General features: G+C 41.0%; 1 protein-coding gene across 1 annotated transcript in view; it reads left to right on the plus strand.

The window, feature by feature from the left end:
- Positions 1-23,176, plus strand: part of EPB41L4A (erythrocyte membrane protein band 4.1 like 4A) — a gene marked incomplete at its 5' end in the record, with an annotated part of 137,535 nt that overhangs the window by 106,625 nt on the left and 7,734 nt on the right. The window contains 5 exons of the mRNA XM_084278849.1: positions 2,847-2,930; positions 5,886-5,999; positions 7,775-7,822; positions 11,826-11,903; positions 20,296-20,415. Of these exons, the coding sequence (XP_084134975.1) occupies positions 2,847-2,930; positions 5,886-5,999; positions 7,775-7,822; positions 11,826-11,903; positions 20,296-20,415 (444 nt within the window). The remainder of the gene's footprint in view (positions 1-2,846; positions 2,931-5,885; positions 6,000-7,774; positions 7,823-11,825; positions 11,904-20,295; positions 20,416-23,176) is intronic.

Consider the following 23,176-nt stretch of genomic DNA (forward strand, 5'->3'; position numbering starts at 1 on the left):
ACTTTTTTTTGCTTAGCTGCCTGAATGTTTGTCTCTGCATGCCCAGAAATCTGACAGGCTTTTTTGAGCTAAGCAACTCTCACCTTCTCTTTCCATTGAAGCTGTAGGCTTCACATACTGGGTATCTGGAATGATGTCTGAAGAAGGATCTGAAAGATTTACTGCAAATACTTGGTGGATAGTGTTTCCTGTTGCCTCATATTTAGGACAGTTGTCCCCAAAATAGAACCGAGTGTAATTGCTTCCTTAATTTGAAGGAAACTGAACCAAATGTTCTAGCTATTACAATACTGATCATGGGTTAAAAGACAGTTTCTGACTTTGCCACTTAGTCATGCTGAAGCTAGGCCACTGAACAGAAAACAATACAAAGTAATACAGAAATTGATTTGCTTTTCTGTGTTTCTGTGCATGTAGAGCACCTTTCAGGTCTGCTCGGCTTGGTGTGCCTTGACAGACAGCACATGTACATTGTGAAGTGTTTACAGTTTGATAGATTACTCTGTCCTGTGTAATTCTTTCATTAATTATTAGTCATGCTTACAGAGCATCTGTCAGCAGTTCTTAGAAGCTGAGTTTCCATAGTTTAACATATCATTCACTGTTGAGATACATGTTTGGCCACTTGAGCATGAGTGATATTAATTCAAGGTAAACCATAAAACTCCAGTAACAGCAATCTCACATGAAATTCAGATCCCAACCTTTTCAAACACTTTGAATTATCTCAGTCCCTTTTGCAGCTGCATTCCTGGAGATAATACTAGTATCTGAAGAGCTGGCATGGTGTAGCTCCCTAGCTGTACAGTGTGTCTGTTCTGAATGAATAATGACTTAGGAATCTAATGCAGTGAATTACCTCCTAGGGTCATTTATCTCTCTCTCTCTTTCAAGATTTGAGCACACTATTCAAATTTCTTTAAGTCCAAATTCAATCCAAGTATTGTTCAATAGTTTATTCTGTGCCAAACCAATTGCTTTTTGCAATACAGTACTGAAACATACTTACCTGAGTTACTTGGGCTGTAGTAAGCACATATTTTTGAGCCTGGGAATAGAGTGTATGCACATATGAGTCAATAATTAATGGGTGCAGCGTTAAGAAAATTATTTACTTGATAAAAGTGTAATTTAATTTCTTTTCCTGCTGACTTACTGTAGCTTTGCATTTTGTTCGCTATGTGCAAATTAAATGATTAACTCAGTGACCTGTAGTAACCAAAGGCTGAGGTTAAAAGTGGATTAGTGAGCTAAGTAGGCACAATTCCTTTATAAAGCTGGGTCTGTCACCTCCTACTCTGAGCAAAGAACTCTGTCTTATGTCTTACTCTCTGCAAACATCTGTAAAGCTCTTCTTTTTCTTTGCTGCTTAGATTGCACTTTGGAAAGATCTGTTGTATTAATGCTTTTAGTGGGTTGCTGGCAGTAATACTTCTTGAAGAACCTAGTGAGAATCAAAGTGGCTGTTTAGTTCTGTATCAGGTCAACTGCTTCTTCTTGTAGAAAGTGAGCTCTGGAGATGATGATGGTGCAGGAAAAGTGTGACTAGCCATTGGCAAGAACGTAGGTGCAAAAGCATGCCTCAGCTGGAAGCCATCTTCCAGCATTTGGGATGGCAGCGATCAGGCTACCTAGGAGCATTAATGGGTCAGAAGTGGTAAAACCTGACATTGTGAGAATGGTAGGAATAACGGAAGAATTGGAGCATCCTGCTGTTCTCACGCCATCTCACCCCCCCCCTCCCCAGCCCCCTGGACCTCTCCTTTTCCCCTACCCACCCAAGTCTCCTGTAGATAGGATAAGAGACTGGATACAAACACTGATGTATCTCTTGAGCCAGGTAACTATCTTGATGGCCCTGTTAGTTTACCTTGCAGCAGTCAGTGAAGGCTGCTCTTTCATGCTGTCAGTTCTATTGTAGCTACAAAAAGAAAACATAAGGTGTTACTGGGGAAGGAATGAGAAGAATATGCTACTCTATGAACCTGTGGTCTGTTATATTGTGAGTAGTTAGCAGTTCTGCCTTTGTAGCTCCTATCTTAAAGGAGGTAATGTAGACTTGGAAAAATGGGGAAGTATGATAGGGGTAATCAGAGCTATATAGTGACTCTTACACTGAGAGAGTTTAAACAATTTGTGAGATAGTTGTTAAAATATACTAAAAAAATTAATTATGAGGGTGGAGTTTGTGGTTAGAGAACCATCATTCATAGGGCCTTTTTCTTTCTATAAGCACAGAACTAGTGAGGAACACAGGATGGAAGTCTTGAACCAGGTGGAAGTTTTGAAACAAAACAAAATGAAATAATTGTTTGTGCCGTAGTTAAATACTGGAGCATGCTGCTAACCAGGCATTATTTATGCCAAAAATTCAAAAATATTCAAGAATTGTTTTAATAATTTTGTGGAAGAAGGTTCCATCAAGAGCTATGTAGAATAAGAAGCAGCTGAAGCCTTTGGTTTGATAATCTGTTAACTGCATAATGCGTAAGACTGCGAGACCATATTGTATATTTGCCCTATTGTTGGCCTTTTTGCCTAAGCATCTGTTCTTGTTTATTCTGAGACAAGATTGACCTTTTTTTCTGACTCAGTGCAGCCATAATTATGAGCTTGCAGAGCTGATTTTCAGGTCTTTTTTTTTGTCCCCTAATCTGCCTTTCTATGAGAGATTCTTCAACACAGCAGCTGTTTGCCCTTTTTTACATAGTAGGCAAGCAGCTCTATGCCAGGATGGGTCTCCGTAATGTCTGTGTGCCTTTAAGATTAATTTTTACGAGGTCAGGAGGAGACAATATACAATATGTACAGTATGCATTTAAATATATGTCTGTACTTTTATTTAGCTTTAAAAAGATGAAAAATGAAAACATTCCAGAATCCCAAAGAAGTAAAACAAGTGCACCATGGGAGGAAAATGGCCCACAGAGGTAAGGCGAGGCATGATGTTTTAGGTATTGTGTGATGGTAAATATCATGCCATGGCAAGAGGTTGAAGGATTTGATATAATATATTAATACATTAACAGGGTCACAATAAATCTGTATTGCGTATAAGAAGATAATCCCTGTCATGGATACATAATCAGTTAAAAATTAGGAGATGTAGGAGGAAGCTGTCAGTGGACAAGAGTTACCACTGGCTTTCCACAGAGATCTGTTCATAGAGCTCTGCTGTTGAGTATATCTGTCAAAGACCCGGAAAAGGGATGAAAAGGTTTGGTGATGGGACTGAATTGTTTAGGATAGTAAAAGTTGTATGTGAAGAGTGGCAGAAAGACCCCTAAAGTATGAGTGATGAGTTGTTAGAAGGTGGATGACACTGAGTCAGAAGGTTTGTGGAGAGGCACATGGGGCAAAAAAATAACCCTAGATTTCTGAGTAAAATGAGGCACCTGGGGAGTTATATGGATAATTTAATGAAACCATCAGCTATGTAGTAGTCAGAAAAAGCAATTAGTAATTAATAGGGAAGCAAGAGAACAGCAGTATGCCATTACCTAAATTTGTGGATCACGTATTTGTTCCCTGAATTGTGAATACAGTTCTGGTGTCCTTATCTCAGGAGAAGGAAGAGACATTGGGAAGGGCAGCAAGGGTATCCAAAGATGTATATGGCTCTGCAGGAAATCTGTACAAGGAGCAATGGAATAAACCAGGCAAGACTCTTCAGTCTGGGAAAGTGATCATTTCAGGGAATGCAGTCTGGAAAGTTATGAGTAGTACTGGAAAAGTAGAACGCATCAGGATTGTAGTTTTTCAGTGGAATAACTTGGGATCTTCATATGAAGCCTTTAGAGGTGGTTTAAAAGCATCGAGAAGGACAGTGTATAGTGACTCACTGTGAGTAGGAGACCTGTGGTCCTCCTTTTCAAGGGGTGCTGAAAGTAGATGCATTCCTGGGAGAAGCTGAGTCATTGAAAAAGAAATCCTCAAGGGCTTCTGAAGACAGAGGTTTAGCAGATGGCTAAGTAAACCCCCTAGACTGGGAGTAGTAGGGACTGTGAAGCTGTCATAGGTGCTCAACATCTTGCCTCCTGTTGGTGGCTGCTTATGGCTACTCTTGGAAACAGGCCACTGAACCAGATGGCACATTAAATGTAATCCAGGATGGTCCTGCTTTTATGTGATGATTCAGATATATACAGGGTGTGTCTTGTGGGGCACCATGATGTGTTACCTTGTGTGCTTCTTCCGTAAACATCAAGGGTTTTCAAAGTCAAGACAAGGCAGCATACAAATACTCTCTTGCTAGGATAGACATTCATTTGTGATATTTAAAGAAGTAGTGATGTCAGCTGGTCACATTATGACTCATGAGACCTCACCTTAGTATTGCATCCAGGTCTGGGGGCTCCAACATATAAAGGATGTGGAGCTGTTGGAACAAGTCCAGGTAGAGCACCTTTCCTGTGAACACAGGTTGAGAGAGTTGGTCTTGTTCAGCCTGGAGAAGAGAAGGCTCCAGGGAGACCTTACAGCAGCCTTCCAGTACCAGAAGGGGCCTACAGAAAAGATGTCAAGGGGCTTTTTACAAGTGACAGGACAAGGGATAATGTCCTTAAGCTGAAGGAGGGTAGGTTTAGATTAGATATTGGGAAGAAATTCTTCAGTATGAGGGTTGTGAGTCCCTGGCATAGGCTGCCCAGAGAAGCTGTGGCTGCCCCCTCCCTGGCAGTGTTCAAGGCCAGGTTGGATGAGGCTTTGGGTCACATGGCCAAGTGGATGGTGTTCCTGCCCAAGGCAGGGATGTTGGAACTAGGTGATCTTTAAGGTCCTTCCAACACAAACCAGTCTGTGATTCTATGGTTGTGTCTCCAGTGTTAAAATTGCTTTCCACGTAGCAGGAGGCTTGGTCCCCCAGAAGCCAAAGAATGGTAAGATTGAGTTTTGCAAGTCCATCTGTTCTAAAGGACTACACATAAGCAGGCCGCATGCCCTACAGACTTTGACAGCTTCTAATAATGAGCAGTGGCAGCTTTTCTGCGTGTAGTGCACTGCTGTTATTAGCAGTCTGAGAAGCTGGTGAAGAAGGATGTATCCAGTTAGAAGGCCAGAGGGTTTAGGTAAGCAGAAAGAAGTACTTTAATTGGAATTTCATACCTACCACATACTTGTTGTGGAAAGGGCTAAGTAATGTTAGATAAAGGTATGAGGTTAAGTTTAGCATCTTTCCTGTCAAAGGTTCTGGAACATCTTGGAGTGATATCTACTTCATCACAGGCTCTGTTAGACTGTTGGAAGAGATCCTTACACTTCTCTGGGAAGGTCTCACAGGATAATTTATACAGGCATTTGATAGTCTACATCTAATTTGGAAAAAACCCAACCCATTAGGTGTCACCCAGGCTTAAGAACATAACCTGAAGCCTGAAACACCGGAACGCCATTGGCAGAGCATTGCATGGATGAACAGGAGAGAGCTGGGACTAAAATTGTTTCATGGTCCCAAGCATTGGCTCTGTCAGGAGGATGCACGTCCTCAGAGGAACTCTGTTTTCATGCTTGTATCCATGGAGAATATAAAGAATAGAGGTGCATTTGAATGCCTAGCTGTAGGTTGCATAATTCATACTAAAGCAGAGAAATTTTACTATGCTAAAATAACAGTATGTGCATTCCTGGTTCTACAGTTTGTAAGCTTGGAGGTTTTGGCTTGGCAGTGCTGAGATGTCTCTCCTACATTTTCAAGGTTCAGTGTAAAGTATCTACTGCTGCAAAGCAGTACCATCAGTGTTTCCATGGCACACACGCTCACATGTACCCGTGTATAGTGTGTGTGTGTATGTGAGCATTCTCGTTTTTGTAGGCTGAACCTCAGTTCAATGTCCTAACTCTCCTGGAGATGCTAAAGCTGACTGTTTGCTCTCCCTTTCTAACCCTAGTGGGCTGTATAATTCTCCCAGTGACCGCAATAAATCACCAAAGTTTCCTTATGCTCGTCGGCGGAACCCATCAGGTGGCAGTGAGAATGAGTCTGGACAGCCAGTCCGCAGGAGGTAAGAGCCCTGGAGTTAACTACTGTTAGCTTCTTGCAGTGGAAAGCTTGAGGTCCTGCATGCCCTGTGTTCACCAAATGCTCTTGGAGGCACAGCTGAATCCTGGGAAAGGGGTACTGTAGGTGCCATTTTTAATAAAAAAAACAAACTAGACAAGAGTACAAGACCTGCTTTTGGAAAGCAGGCTTTGTTGAGGGTTTTTGCTTGTGTGGTGTTCTGGGTACTAGGAAAATCAGGTTAAAAATATGAGATACTCAGTTATTTGCATGTGCAAGATCTTTTCAGTTTCTGCAGCCATTTTCCCTTGTGAAGAAAAGGGTTAATGGATGGTGCTTGCTTGACAATGAACTTCTAATACAGAGCAGCAGTTTAAGTACATTGCTTTGCTTTAAGTATAACAAAGGTGAAACGCATGACCCATAAAGCTGTTTTCAGCAGTCCCATTTGTGAATTACTTTGCAATAGAGAGGATGCCAGCAAAAACACAGTTATGAGATATTTAATATGTTTTTAATGGATACCTGCTGAATTGAGTAACTTAGAGAAGTAAAATTAAAGGGATGGAGATTCTGTACTGTGTGTCCTGGAGTACGTCTGAAGTGTGAATTACAGCGACAGTGCTGAAGTAGTAACACTTTTGAGACACTACATGTTACCTGGGATGATTTGTCCTGCTGACAAGCTGCTTCCATTGCTAAAGTGTCCTGGTGCTATGATCTGCTGTGAAGTATAGGCAAACATAGCTACTGTGAAATACTCATTGAAGTCTTCTAGGACTGCCTTACAAGTACATCTTCTTCCAACATCTTTGAAGTGATTACCAGTTCGATTTTCAAAGCCAGGGTTTGCAACAGAATCTCTGAAGTTGCAGCTGTATCTATGAGGAAATGTAGTTATATGTGGAGCTTTTATATTTGTCAGGTTTCTGAGCTGCTCCAGACGTTTTATTTGCCTTTAGCTGTCTAGAACAGGGGTGAAGAAACTCACCGTGGTGTATGCTTAGTGACCTGGTGCCTGAGTTAAGACAGAGTTTTGTTGATTTACCCCTGTTGTATAGAGCCCTTGTGTTTTCTGATCCTTAGCTGTCAAAAGGACTTGTTTGGCTCTGTAAAAATGAAGGAATAGAGATGGGAGGTGAAAAACTGTCTTGTACCAAGAAAAGAACAGTGTGCACTGTGCAGTAGGAAATTTTTTGAGATGCAAAGTGATTATCACCTGGGATTTGCATTAGCTGATCTGCTCAGTTGACAGGTGGTCATGCCAATAATAAGTTTTCTCTTGGGCCATCACACCAGCAAAATGTTTTTAAAGTCTTATCTCATATGTGAGACTGTGAGGACTGACAATAGTAGGCAGATTCTAACTTAATTATGTCTTCCTGGATCTTGGTTTTATTTATTCACTTTCCTTTTTCAACTGTTTCATAACAATAGCCATGCTGTTTATGCACTCTTTACAGGAATTAAGAGGAAAACATTAGGCTTTGCTATGCTGGAAACAGTAGGAAACTCTGAAGGCCAGCATACCATACTTAACCTTGCAAGTTGGGGGTTTGCAATGAGAACTTGAATGGGATAATGCCTTTGCAACTTACTGTAGAGGTGTCCTGAAAAGTTTAAAAATAGCACATGCCCTTTTATCTCTGCCTCAAATCATACAGAAAAAAAACCCCAACTTTGTAAAGGTGTTTTGTTTTGTTTTTTAAGATGGGAGTTATTGTATATTTGTGTTATGTGACGCTATGGTATTTCATTAAAACTTCCTTAATATCACAGGAAAAATCAAAACAGTGGTGAAGATTCAGATTTAAAGCAAAGGAGAAGGTAAATATGTAACTCATAGCAGCCATGAAATGATAGTGAGGATACTGATCATATTTTAGTTCCCTGTATCCCCTCCTTTCCTTCCTTTCCCCCCATCTTGTTAAAAGCTTAAAAGGCATATTGTGTTGCACCTATAATTTCTTCTTTTCTGTCTCCCCTTTGCTAAAACACTCTCTAGCTTAACCTCATCACAGCACAGATCCCTACAAGCTGCTTTGCACATGGTCACCACATCATGGTAGAAGCAGTTTGGAAATTTTCTGAAGGCTTGTCTGCAACATGAAAGTCAATGTCAGAAGTTTTAGCTTTTGTATTTTACATCTGCAGATTTTTAAATTTTTTTTACTTCTTCAGGCTTCCAGTCCACTTTAATTAGCCTGTTTAGAAAGCAAGTGTGCTATCATTTCAGATTAATTGTTCTGTGAAAGGTAGGTGTGGAGACATATGTAACTTCTTAAGGTCCCTTCACTGTCTTCAAATTTTTTTCTGTATTTAAGCTATTTCTTTTTTCCTGTTCAGTCTTGACTAGTTGTCACATTTTGAAATAAACTGGTGGTGTGAATTCAGGTGTGCCCTTCAACAACTTCAGCTTTTGACAGGTTTTTGCTTCTGAAGTTCTCTAGTGCCACATTTACCTGCCATGACTATGCTGTGCTTCTCCTCGCTCCTGTGCTCCTGCCCTGGCTGCTGGAAAAAGGAGGCCGTGCAGTACATTTAGAAGTCAAATGTCTCTTAAAAGTTGAGGAGGCACTCCCAGGATCTGATTCACTGCTGCAGCATGGGAAAGGAGCTCTGGCAGAGATACAAACATCTCAGGGACAGACAATTGCGGGAAGTCAGGGAAAGGGCTCACGTACTTTGCACCTATTATGAGATAACAGATTATTTTTTTGAAGGATGTCAGCATTACAAGCTGCCAGTGATAGTCCTGTGGTAGATGTCCAGAACATAAAACTGAGAGGATTTAGTTATGCATCTCAGTTAGAAAATCCCAGTGGTCAGAAGGGACCCCTTCTCAAAGGCTGTGCCTGTTGTTTCTACATTACAGATGTATAGGTTTGTTACTGTATACTGGAATAATCTTTCTCCACTTCCCCACAATTTGGCAACTCTAATCGGAAAAGCACTGCATCAGAACTCGAGCCTTCTCTGTTGACTGTTTCTCTGAAATACTGAATCCTACAACCCCAAGCTCCCTCCTGGACTGAATTTGTTCTACATCTCTTACCAAACTGACTGTGTCTTCTTTCTGGCTCCTTGTGTCAGACTGTATAGATATATCACCTGCCAAATAAAATATATCGTAGGACCAAGAAAACATTAGAAAAAAGGAATGAAGGGTGCTTTGTAATTGTCAGAGATCAAGATGAACACACGTGTTCTTGTACCTGACTTAGGAAACCACCTTTGTTTCAATTTTTGGTATTTTAATCAGTTTTGTAAAAGCCGGTGTTTAATATTCAATGAAAGATAATATTCTGACAGCCAGCATGAGCAGCTGCCACTCAGCTGACAGCTCAGCAGCCCTTCTGTCTCCCCGCAAGTGCTTTCCTGACAGGGAACACAAGGTAATTTGATGTGCGGTATCCAAAAGGTGGATCAGATTTCCATTCCTGAAAAGCTAGGGGAAGGCTTATCTTGAATTCGAGCAAATAGGGTGTTTCATCTTGCATTTCTCCTGCCATGGTGTGATTTTTTTGATACCCTGTGGGAATTTAGGCTTAAATCAGAGTAAGAAAACACTGCAGTGCTGAGAAATGCAAAAGAACACAGTCACTCCAATGATCTGGAAGTCTGAAAGTGTTCTGTGGGTGACTTAGTAGTGTTGAGATTCAAGATTAGTGGAGTATTTATTAAACATCTGATAAGATTTTTTTTAGGAAAAAGGGAATGCTTTTGGACATGCAATGTCTACTGCAGTTCTGGGACTTTTATTGGTTTTAGCATTCTAAACATGCCCCAGACATTATCTTTTGGACGTTGTCTTTTAATCTTCCATCTTTCTTTGGGGGTTACACTTTTCTGTAGTAAGACACATCTTTCTTAACCTCACTTTCAGCTTCATCCAAAGAAGTCTATTTTTATCTGAGAAACTACCTATCCTGAGCTTTTCAATGACTTTAAACTATGAGCCATGAAATTTGGGGAGGAGAGGTTTCTGGTTCTCCTCTGGGGAGATTTCACTTTGCCAAGTCTATTCCCCGCAGACAAGATGGGTTGAACTCATTTTCCTAGACTTTAGTTGTCTTGTTATTCTAAAACATTTCTGTTTGAATGGGAGATATTTGAGTAATTTCCTAGTTTGGGAGAGGGAGGAGACCTGACTCCATAGGCTCTGAGGCATTTAATGACACAGAAATTTGATAAAATAAGCTGTAATTCAGTAGCTTTGTGACACATTTGTGAGACTGTTAGCTGTGTCAGAAGGACATCTATAACAGTGTCGTAGTTTCTGAGACAAGATAGAATGGTGTGTCCCTGGTCACATATGCAGGAAAGGTCCATCCCACACCTATTCTGTTCCATAGCAAGGCTCACATCTTCTCATGTCCTGTTTGGGCTTTCTCCCAAAACTCATAGAACACGCTGTGAGCAGGTGCTTGTCAATAGCATCTAAACACTTCAGGAAATGCTTCCCCTTACCTGTTACCTACACCTAATGAACTGTCTTCATTCTTCAGCATATGTGAGGTTTAGTTCAACAAATCTGTTCACTTAGGAAAGTGGCTTATCAAAGAGCAGAAGAAAAGCCATGAAGCACAAGAATGTATGTGTCTCTCCTAGCAGCATCAGTTCTATTCTCTGTTGCAGCAAAACCATCACTGATTCCAACTCTGGATATCCTAAGTCCTTCTAGGCTACATGATGTTAATATCGGCAGACTTTCCTCATTAATTAGTTGGGCTGTCAGTACCACAGGGAAACATATCTTTATTTTGAGGTATTCAGAGATCATCATTACACTGAGGAATGACCTAAACCAAATTTTGATGAGAGTGCTGTTTTTTAGCACCCAGTCCAGTGGTACAGTAATAGAGTCCTGGTTTGTAGGACCAGAGTCCTGACAGCTGCTCTGTCTCCTCCGAAATGTTGATCAGTGGCAATCAAGGATTTAAGGATCTCAGCCAATAGTGGCCAAGATCTTTTCTCTACTGAGAGGAGTTGGTCTGTAGGTAGGTGTATGCCCATTTTCTTATCCAAGTTCAGCATTGGCATGTTCCACCAGTCTTTGTCAGGAATAAATGATCAGAACCATAAATGTAATTTTACCTTTTGAAGCTCAGTAGTCAGAGGTGATAATGAAGCAGCTGCTTTTTTTCATTTTCCTCACATGATGCACTGTCATGGTAGCTGGGCACTGGGTCATCCCAAAGCCGTGCTGATGCACGTACCTGCCAGTCTGTGCTCTCCAGCCAGTTTGTGTTTATATAAAGATCAGAAGAATCAAAGTCTCTCTTCCTTACTGCCTCAATCCTCAAAAGCAGTATGAACTTATTAGAAGCCATATGGAAGTGGAGATGAATAAAAAAAGGCAGATCTGGTGAGCATTTCAGTTTTGCCTGTTAAACCAGAATTACTGTGTCGTTGCTGTTGGATGTCCCACAATGTGCAGTTAGAAAAGAGCCAGAACACATACAGTTTAAAGACAAAACAATTCACACCTCAAAGAAACGTTTCACTGTTGGGTATACACAAAGAATACTGAGAGAGAAAATAAAACAAGCAAACCAACAGAAACAAATTGTAGTGATTCAAAATGAAAATAGCTCTCTCCTGAGACTGTGTTCTAGGTGCACTGCCTTAGAAGCAGTCAGTCTCAGTCAGCTAATGAGAAGAGGATAATATGACTTTCTGGTGTAGACAAGCCCTCTAGAGTATTTTAACTCCCATTTTCCTAATAATGTCTTTTCAGTGTTTTTCATCCCCTGTTTAGAACTCCAGTACTTCTTACAAATTGCTTGTAGATAAATTCACCTTGAGATGCTGTTTTTCTCCTCTGCAGATCGCGGTCTCGCTGTAACACCAGCAGTGGCAGCGAGTCAGAAAATTCCAACAGAGAGCATCGGAAGAAGAGAAACAGGTGACCATTACATATATATTAGACATAAAGACATGAAACAGTTAACAAGTTGAGACTGGACTTTTCTCAAATAAGAAGGAGTAATGACAACAACATCAATAATTCCATTCAGAAGGAATCTAGCATGTTTTGTAGGTATGCAGTCTTTCTGAAGAAGCTTAAGATTCTTTTCCTTTTTTTTAATAAGAAGAGACATCACTGCCAAAACAAGTATACATTATAGATGTATGCCATGAACACATACTCTCCTATTGCTTGGGAAGAACCCACTAATGAACTGTGAAATCAAATATGGGCAACGTTTGTGAAAGACAATAAAGTGTATAACAGTGATGTCAGGATATGCATAATGTATACTTCAGTACCTCAGAAGTTACAGGGGCAGAGATTTAGCAGAAAATAAACTTTTGAAGACAATAGTAAAAATATTTTAATAGATTTGAAACTCTATGTTGTTTTTAAATGCAGGCATTTCATTGTAAAGAATATTTTTATTTATAAAATGTGAAGTGTGGGTCTAAACCCAAAATGTATAGTGTGTCTGCTTTTTCTAGGGCAACAGCCATTTGTATTGAGTGATGCTAGCAAGGTTTGGGGTTTTATATTCTGGGGTTTTTTTATCACTGATAAGAAAAAGTTGGAATAGCTGGCATAGCAACTGATTTATTATAACATAAAAATTCCTTTAAAACGGCAGCTTTTCTATTGCACTTGAGATAACAGCATTTGGGGGTTATTTATGAAAATGTATTTTTAAAAAGTGCATAGAATTTCTTCATGTTGTATAAATAGAGCATAACAGCACTGTTACTGGATAAAAGAAGGGTTGTTTAAGGCAAATTTTCTAAGAAGCTGTCTGCACAAGCTGCCCTGCTATCCTGTTGTCTCACATCCAGTATTACGAGTGATAGATGATCTTCAAATATTTTGAAGCTCTTAGGAATAACTATGTGCTAGATGGTGCTGCAGAATTATGCTTTATAACAATGCTTAAAGCATGATTTGCAATAGTTAGAGAGATACTAAAAAGTCATTGTGACATTCAAATGGGCTGGTATAAAGCATAGTCAAGCTATGAGATTTCTGTGGCGTTTACTTAAATCAGAGTACAGTCTTGAGAGATACTCAGCTAACAATAACCTAGTGTGCACAGAAGATTTGTTTTCCAGGTGAGCTCTGAAGTTTGAATGAAATGCTGAGTATAGTTTCAGTGATCAGTAGTTAAATGGTATTTTGTATCCCTTTCTCTTAGAACATTCTTGCCAGGTTTTTTCTCCAGTGAAACTTCTTGTTCAGGCAGCTCTGCAAGCAAATGAAGGAAATTAGAGACTGACCACAGTAACGTTTTTAAGAGCTTCTTGCAGTATAAAGATTGGATTGTAAGAAGGATTAAGTACTGCTTATCATTTTCTGAAGAATAAAAGGGCCTTTGCCTACCCTTCCTCATCTCATGGAAAACTACTTAAAATTAAGAAGGAAAAAAAATGTATATTGTTTTCATGTTTTTTCACATTTTCAGAAATGTAAGGTAAATCAAAAATGTTAATGTTGCAGCACTAGATGAGCTGGAGGTCTGAGACTTGTTCCTTGTAATCAGGTGCAGGAAAACCACATTCATAATGAATTTCTGCATTTTGTTAGCAGCCACAGCAGGATGGCTGCTAAGATGAAAGGGCAAAGGTACTGAATATCTTTTCACTGTAGCAGAGGTGAACCGGCCATAACAGGGTTAAATGGGACAATATAATGAGGTTTGCAACTGCTGTTACTCAAGTTTTACTTGCTGCATAGATTAATACTAATTTGTTTCCCAGTACAATAATCAAATCCCCGGCACGAGCAAACACAAAGTTGTATTGTTTTATTGGAATAAAATGACTGAATACTCACATTACCCAAAAGAATCTGCTTCTGATCATAGAAGAGTAGAATATATTGTTCACATGAGAAGAGATCTCTCTGAATGATTTATCAGATGAAAACAGATCATCAGAGAAAACCAGAAATGCAGGTGAGAACCTCTGGAGGTAAAACATTGGAAAAATGGAGAAACTTCACTTGATCTCAACCGGTCTTTGAGGTTTCACTCTATCATGTGAATGTTTTATCCTAAGCACATGTTTGCATAAATTGAGGAAGAAGCTATAATGGTCATATTTTGGTCACAGAGGAAATGTATTTGCTTTTTTTAATGGTGTGGTAAAGATGTATTTTGTGGGTAAAGATGCATTAAACTGGTTGACGACGTGTACTGGAGCATAGTCTTCTACTTGGCTACACTTTGAAGATGCATCAGATTAGAATCACAGAATGACTGAATAGCTGAGGTTGGCAGGGACCTCTAGAGTGTTGAATTGTGTCCTAGGATGGAGACTCTACCACCTCCTTGGCAAGTTATGCCAATGCTCAGTCATCCTCACAGGGAAAAAGTGGTTCCAGATATTCAGAGGGAAACCCTTGTGTTTCAGTTTGTGCCCACTGCCTCTGGTCCTGTCACTGGGCACCTTGGAAAAAACCTTGGCTCCATCCTCTGCACTGTCTGTTCAGGTATTTGTAGACGTGGATAAGATCTCCCCAAGCCTTCTCTTTTCCAGACTGAACAATCCCCAGCTCTCTCAGCGTCCAGTCCCTACATCATCTTCATGGCCCTTTGCTGGACCCTGTCCAGTATGTTCATATGTGTTTTGTACTGGAGAGCCCAGAACTGAACCCAGTATTCCCAAGTGTGGTCTCAGCAGTGCTGAGTAGAGGGGAAGGATCACTTCCCAGACCCGCTGGCAGTACTTTGTTTAATGCAGCCCAGGATACCATTGGCCACCTTTGCCACACTGCTGGCTCATGTTCAGCTTGGTGTCCACCAGGACCCCCAGGTCCAGTTCTGCCAAGCTGCTTCCCAGCTGGGTGGCCCCCAGCCTGTTCTGGTGCCTGTGGTTGTTCCTTCCTACATTCAGGACTTTGCACTTTTCCTCATTGAACTGCATGAGGTTCCTTCTGCCCTATGTCTTCAGCCTGTCCAAGTTCCACTGGATGACAGCAAAACCACCTCACATAGCCGCCCCTCTTCCCAGTTTGGTGTCATCAGCAAACTTCTTGACTTCTTGAGGGGGCACTTTGCCCCATCATCCAGCTTCTTAATGAAGATGTTGAACAGAACTGGACCCAGTATTGACCCCTAGGGTACATTGCTGGTTATTGGCCTTCAATCAGACATTGTGCCACTCATCACCATTCACTGAGTCTGGATGTTCAGCCGGTTTTCAATGCACCTCACTGTCTGTTCACCCAGCCCATACTTAGCAGACTTTCTGTAAGGATCTTGTGGGAGACAGCTGTGGTGGTTTGACCCTGTCTGGAGGCCAGATGCCCACCAAAGTTGCTCTATCACTCTCCTTTTCAACTGGACAGGGGACAGAATATCTGTTGAGAGACTTAGGAGTCGAGATGAGGACAGGGAGAGATCATTCTGCAATCAGCGTCACGGGCAAAACAGACTCAACACAGAATAAAGGAAAGAAACTCTCTCATTTATTACACTGCACTGCACAGCCAGTGACACCAGAGTCAGGTAATGAGAAGTGCAACCAGATCTTAAAGCACCTCCCACCACCCTCCCTTATTAGCAGACTTCACTCTAGTCAGGATTGTGCTCCCTTCTTCTCCCCCATTGTGGCATGGGGAGGGCAGGGAACGGGGGAATGGAGGTTTCCATCTGTGACTTGGTGTTCTTAACCTCATCCCTGCATGCTTAAGTCATATCTCTATATTTCTCTCATGTCACGTGCCCCTGCTTCCTTCTTCTGCATGCTTCTCTCTCTTCTCCTGTTTGAGGCTTACCAGGAGCTACTTGTTCATCCAGTAAGGCCTCCTGGAATTTTTGCCTGGCTTCCTATGCACTAGGATGGACAGCTCTTGAGCTTGGAGGAGATGATCCGTGAATATTAACCACCTTTCTTGGGCCTCCAGGGCTTTATCCCATAGACTTTTCAAGATCTTGAAGAGGCCAGAAAGTCTTCTCTCCTAAGACCAGGGCTGTGATCTTGTTTTTTGCCTTCCTCTCTCCTTTTAGGGTCCTGAATTCCACCTGCTCATGCCACTTCAGCCAGGGTTGCCTTCAGCCCTCACATCCCCCTTGTTGCTCCTAAATGATAACTATCTGCTCAGGTATTTTGAATGAGATTTCAGGAATCAAGTCTTCAGTGTTGGTTGTTGTAAGATAATTTATCATTGCATAAGCATAACTATCCTAGCACCTGCAATGTAGACAAAAAATGTCTAAGTCAACAGATGAGTGATGGTAGTCTTAGAGCTTTCCATTGTACTGTCAAGTCTTCCTGCAAACAATGTCCAGTTTGTCACCGTGATAGCAATTAATCTCAACTGGATTTATTTCACATGCCACTAACACAGATTTTTTTGTGCAAGACATATGTCAACTTGTTCCCTTCTGGGAGCAAAAAGTGAAAAGAATGAAAGGAAAGTTGTAATTGACTTCTAGTACAAGGGCAACATTTTCTTGTCAAAAATATCTTTAAATATAAACTTAGGTTTTGTGTCAAATTTGTTTCCACTTTCTTTTGTTGTTGTTAGTGCTGCTATCTATGGTGTCACAGAGCTAAAGATTTTGCCTCAGAGTTGTTATGATTTGATCATTACTGGTCATCCTTTAATATGGTTAAATGTGAGTGTGATTCCTTTCTTTGCAGCTATAAAATGAATGCTTCATTGCCTCATATTTCCATCTTTCAGATGGATTGCTAAGGACTGTGCTTGCCACACAGAAGAATATATATAAATATTGTTATTAACAATGACAAATAAATAATACTTGAGTTTAGTGAGTTGGCATATAAAGAAGAAAGCCTAAATGTAGAAGATGGCTGAGCATGTGACCAAATCAGAGTAGGAATGTGTGGGGAAAACTAAGTAAGGCATAGATGAAAAATAAATAAAATGGGTAAGTCTATAGGAAGGTAAGACAGACATGTTTCAGTGAGATGTGTAGCAAAAGTTGTTGCAGGGGACAGAAAAGACTGAAAGACAAAGTAGGGAAATTAGTTTTTTCACATTATTTCTTTCAAATTTAAAAAAAAAAACCCCAAACATGTGTAAGGCTGCATTTATTTAGGAGGTTGTTGAAGTAGGATGGGATTACAGTGTGGACATGTGATGAGAACTGGAGCACATGTAGTGGACTGAGGGAGGAAGAGAATCAACACCATCAAGGGTGATTTCAGAAGTTTGAAATTAGAAAAAGTTCCTGACTCTGACTTCTGCTTTCTCTTGATTACAGTTAGAACATTATGTTCTTTAATAAATAATATTGAAACTTTCCAGTGGCCTTTTAGAAGAAGGAAAAATACAGTATTCCGAGTTTCAGATGCTAAGATTTAGTTTCCAGGTTTTTTCTTTATGTTGTGTAAAAGGTGACACAAGGGAAATACGGAGCAGGGTAACAGAACGGAGAAGGCTTGATGCCTTACTACTCAGCATTATCACATTTCATCAAATCAGGCTTCAAGGAGATAAAATCTCATGTTACAGTGGTTACAAGTTTTGCAGAAGAGTTGCTTCCTTCCCTGTGTTCCTATCAAAGAGCAGATTTGTGCTGTAGTATTGTTCTTCATCATCAATTTTATATATCTGCAGGGGAAAATGTCTACAGGCTGCCCTGGATGACTGAAGTGACTGTTAGAGATGACTGGATGCAGGTCTCCAAAGTGTAGTACTTTCCTATTGGTTTCCAAATGTAAACATCATCTAAGATTGTGACCACACCACAGGAAAACAGAGGCTCATGTAGGCATCCTGTTTCGCAAAAGAGTCAGTGATGCACATTTTAGGAAGGAATCTATGGAAGGCTTAAAACCTCTGTGTGATGGCACCAGTGTGGTCTGACCATACTGCTAATTCACTTATCCCAACGTCAGTAAACTTGGATTTCTTTGTTGTGACCATCTCATATTAATGCTACTGGGGAATAGGGTAATTGTACTCCTTAGTTTGGAATTCTTTTTCTTTCTTATTTTATTGCTAAGTTTTGTGTAAGAAGTGGTCTTTAGTTGATGCTGAACAATGTTGGAATTTTTCTTTGATACCTTATATTGTTGACAGCTGCTGTGTTCTCCAAAGCCTGGAAATCTTTCCTTCTTTTATTTTGTCTTTCTTTACCTTTAAAACAGAGAGGCTTTTATTTGTGTAGACAGACTTTTCTGTTGCCTCTGCAGTTCTACTCCCTGTTAGGCCTAAGGATTTCCCTTATGAATGGACTGTAGCAGAAATGATGTGTTTACTCCCTTAACGAGACGTCATTTGTGGTCACTGTGCAAGAGTGGTTCCAGACACGGGGTGCAGGGTCTCACATGTCCAGTGCCAGAGTACAGACCTCGTGCTCTGCTGCGTTGCATGGGTTTCCTGAGAAGAATCAGTAGCTCTTAGGTACTTTATGGCAAGCATTTGAATGTCTGCTCTAGAGCACTGCTGTCAGCTTGCCTGTTAGGAGTTGTTTGGGAGAGGTGGAGCGAGGCACTGGCAAGTGAGAGGACCCACCACCCATGTTAGCAGCACTGGTCTGGCAGCTGCATGTTGTCTTTTTGTGAGCGTGATTGCTGAGTGTGCGAGGCAGTTGATCGTGTTTGTACCATGTGGGGTGATTGCTGTCTCCACAAATTGGATTATTTGGGATGAAAATCACACTTCATTACTTACTGCTGTGTGAGTTCCACCAAATCCTTAGTTACAAGTTTATGTTAATCGCTGTCACCAGATTACAGGTTTTAATGACTTGCTTAGGAGTCAAAACCTGATGTTGCCGTCTCCTCCAGATGCCCAGTGCCATTTGGTAGAGCTGTGGCTATTTATAGAAGCTGAAATTGGGCTGAAAATTCATTATGCATGAGAGAGAGAAGAAGATCTGGTTAATGGAAAAGCAGCAGCCTGCATAGGCAGTTTAGCCTGATAGAATTCGGAACTGAAGGAGAAGGGTAGATATGTAGTGAAGAGCAAGACCAACAGCATGCTTTGCATCTCCTAGCCAGTCATTTCTCCAGTGTAATCCCTTTACCTCAGTTGTCTGGTTGGTTGGTTTGTTTTAGCTGTCACTCTTCCATTTCCTCAGTATGCCAGTCAGGGTGTCCTATCAGATAACCCACTGTTGGAGTGGAGCTTTCCAGAGTTGTTTCTGAATCCCCACTGAATTTTAAATTCAGTGCTGGGACAAAGGATGTCTTGTTTGTTCCACCCTAGCATTTCATGGCCCCACTCGTACCTGCAACCCCAGAACTGTGAAGCACCTGTAGAACTTTGAAGGCAAATGCTGGCATGGTGGTTGGCCTGCCTGGTTGTGTCATGGAGTTTCTTCAGCCTGCTAATAAATGTGCTGAATTTATATGACTTTGATATTTGGTTTAATCTGTGCTACATGCCAATAATGGCTTCATGGATTTTAAAAAAGAAAAAAAAGCATAAATAAAAGTCACATCGTGTCATGTGGAAGCATAGAGGCAGGAACAGGCTGAGGCCACGTTGGTGCAGTGGTGGGATTATAGATGTTGATGACAGACAGGGAGATCTGCACGCATCCCAGGCATTGTTGCAGATCAGAGTGAAGGGACCACTTCCTCTGAGCAGGAACTCACTGGGAGCATCCCTGAGGGATATTCCCTGGATCATAGGAAGGTGCATGCTGCAACAAAGTGTCTGGAAAAGTTGTAGTAGTTGAGCCCTGTATGGTGATGAGGGGCTTACACTTGCTGTAGGTGAAGTGGGCTTGAATATGTAGACATGAAAGAATTACAGATGTTTGGGAGGACAAAGTCAAGTTGTGGGCCTGTTCTGAAAAGTCCAGGTCATTTCATTCTTGGCATATACTGATTCTAACTAACAAACCAGTGAGTTTTCTTTGATACAGGTTCATACATTCTAATGCAGTTTGGGAACATCAATTAATGTTTAGCAAGATGAAAAGTTTAAGTATTGTGTGCAGCCTTCCAGTGGCTAAAGGCGTGCTACAGGAAAGCTGGGGAGGGAGCATTGTGATAGGACAAGGGGTAATGGGTTTAAAATGAAAGAGGGGAGATACAGTTCAGATGTTAGGAAGAAATTCTTCCCTCTGAGGGTGGGAAGGCCCTGGCCTAGGTTGCCCAGAGAAGCTGTGGCTGCCCCCTGCCTGGTAGTGTTCAAGGCCAGGCTGGATGGGGCTTTGGGCAGCCTGGTGAAGGGGAAGGTGTCCTTGGCATGGCAGGGGGCTGAAACTATATGGACTTTGAGGTGCCTTCCAACTCAAACCATTCTGTGATGGTAGGAGCTGGATTTTTGTGGGTGAAAAAAACACCAGATTGCTTCACTGGATATCCTACATGACAGAGAGCAGACTAAACTGGTATTTCTTTTGCAGATTACGGCAAGAGAATGACATGGTTGACTCGGCTCCTCAGTGGGAAGCTGTTCTACGGCGACAAAAAGAGAAAAGCCAGGCAGATCCCAGTTACCGTCGCTCCAGGCACAGATCTCGATCGTATGTAAACTTGGCTCTCTTTAATGTGAAAATTAAGGCTGCTGTAGTATGTTAAAAAGCAGGATGAGTACCTCCAGTGTGGTGGTGACCCTCAGCTTCTGAGGAACTGAGGCACTGGCGATGGCATGTTCTCAAATTAAGAGATTTGTCTTTGTGGTTAAACTCACTTCATACAGTGATTTGATTTTCAGGGCACAAATAACACCCTAAGAGCTTTGTAACACCAGAAAAGCTAGTCAGGAACACTCTGCATCACCTTGGATGGAGCCTTGAATGGTTTTGTGGTTCACTGAATGTTAGTTCAGAAATGAGGACAGTGATTCTCCTCTTCTGGGCAGCAAGTCTATTGAAAACATTCAGATTTTGTGTGATAGGTGCTGACATTTTTGTGGAACCCATGTACATTCGTTTAATCACATAATGTCTGCGGTGTTGTTCCAGATGAGACCACCTACTGATGTTTCCATGTCAAATTACCATTGGCAAGCAGCAGTCAGTGATTTACTGCATCCTGGTATCAGGATTTCCATGATGGGGCTGCCAGGCAGCACTGTTCCTGCTGGCAGCTGTTTTGACATGGTGAAGTTGTCAGCTTCAAAACCGAGTTTCCTTGGGCTCATGAAAATGCTGGTTTCTTTTAATTTATATTCATCCTCTTTTTTCTTTTTTTTTCCTTTTTTTTTTTTTTTTTTAATATATATACCCCATGGTTTTTTGGGTACAAACCCACTGTTTTCTATCATGTTTGTGTCCGGCCTTATTTGCCATCCAAGGAACCAGGGAAAGCAGTTCCCATCATCAGCATGCCTGGGAGGCAGGATGGGCAGGCAGGGCAGGCAGGGGCTGTTGAAGAGTGCCAGCAGGGCAGCCATGAGGCACTGGGAGGGAAGGCAAGTGAGTGAAACCGTATCCCCACCCTCCTCATTGCCTGGCTAAAATGGATGAGTTGCCAGCCCTCACCGTGATGGGGTAATGTGTGACCTCTGTAACACACACTTAGGCAGCTAGTCGATATTAATGTCTTTTCTTGAATGTACCTTTCATGTTAAGACTTACCAAGAGAAACTGTGTAGTGCCTTAAATGGTTATTTCATTCACGTTGACCGAAACAGTGATCTTCACTGAAGTTTCCAGTATTAAAATCCACTTGAGTTCTCTTTTCAGTTGCCCATGTTGCTAGAACGTGTTTCTGTCTCCGGTTTCGTAGTGTACAGTTTTCATTCTTTTATGAGAAATAGAATTTGCCATTAAAATTCCAAATGTTGGAATTTCTATTTTAACTGGCTTTGTACAGACTTGTTCGCTTTCAGCTGCACAAAAGTCAAGTGTTGCTAGGTGTAATTATAGAATGATATATTACTAAAAATCGGGAATATTAAAGCTCACTTGTATGGAATCTACAAAATATAGCTGATTAAGTTTGATTTACTTTTTTTTACTGTATACAGAAAGTGCTGTAAACTAGGAAATGTACTCAGTTAATAATGGTTAGATTAAATTTAGAGCCTGTTTCTCTTTTTTTCCCATAGGCCAAGTAAATTTCATTGCTTGGACAGCACGGGCTCCCTCTTGTGTCTGCCTTAACTCTTGAAGTGGCTTTTATTTTCCAGCACAGCCACGTTCTGAGTTGCATTTTATTTAAACTACTATTAGCAAAAAAAGAAAAAGTAAATGTGTAGTATCTTACTGAACGAGGAAAGGTCCTAGAGGGACCAAAGAACTGAGGAAATTCAGAAGATTTTGGTTAGCTTCTTTTCCCTATTGTGTTGGTGATGACTATTTTCCCCCTTTTTGTTTCACTCTTCAATTTAAGAAAAACCGCAACAAACAATGGAATAAGCCCAGGTACCGCAGAGATCCCTAATATATGCAAGTGGGAACTAAAATAGTAAAAGGGGGATTCCTTTAAAAGTGTTTTTTAAAAAGAGTTTAGTAAAAGGCACTTGCTTGTTGACTGGTTATGAGAAGGTTTATTTATTTTAGTTTGGCTCAGCTGCTTGATTACATGACTGGATGCAGGTTCACAGGGAAAGGAAACACACAATTCCCGAGGGCGTGGTGGGTTTTGTTTCTAAATCTGGTGGTATGGCCATTTCAGTCTGCGCTGTTAACAACTGACACAAACCCTTCCTTTTGGTAGCACCGGTAAGTCAGTAAGGCATTAAGCACCTTGCTGCAGTCAGCTAGAGGAGAGGGTCCCTCGGGAAAGCCGTGCCTGGCAGGCAGAGTGCCTTTCGTGGGCTTGATATTAATCATTGGTGATGGTGAGGTGGTGTCTCCTTGGTCCCAGGAATAAAAATATTTGACAAGAATTTGACCTTTCTTTCTCCTGAAGGAATCAGCAAATAGAGAGAGCTCCCGATTCTAGTTCTACAGGGTTTATTTTCAAGAGTTCATGTAAAACATCTGTGTAGCCAAAGGGCTTTTTTTAATTAAGAAGAATGGCCATTAAAATTCCATGGCTATTTAAATTTACCATTTCTGACTCAAACCGAAATATTAATAAGGGTGTGCAGATGCAGACACAAAAAATAATGTAGACCTTAATAATCTGTAGAGTTGTTTGAGCTTGTGAAAATGAAATAAAAATAAACAAAAAAACCCCCTGGGGGCTCATCACTTACTGGGAATTCCCATTAGGTTTCTCGTGCATTAGAGAATCTGATTATCATACAAATTGTCCAGAAGCTATTGATTCAGATACTGCAATAGGACAATCTCAGAATACGCTGTATGTCAAAACTGTTCTAAAACAATTCAC

The sequence above is a fragment of the Gallinula chloropus genome (genome assembly GCF_964237585.1).
Source record: "Gallinula chloropus genome assembly, chromosome: Z".
NCBI classification, from domain to species: Eukaryota; Metazoa; Chordata; class Aves; order Gruiformes; family Rallidae; genus Gallinula; species Gallinula chloropus.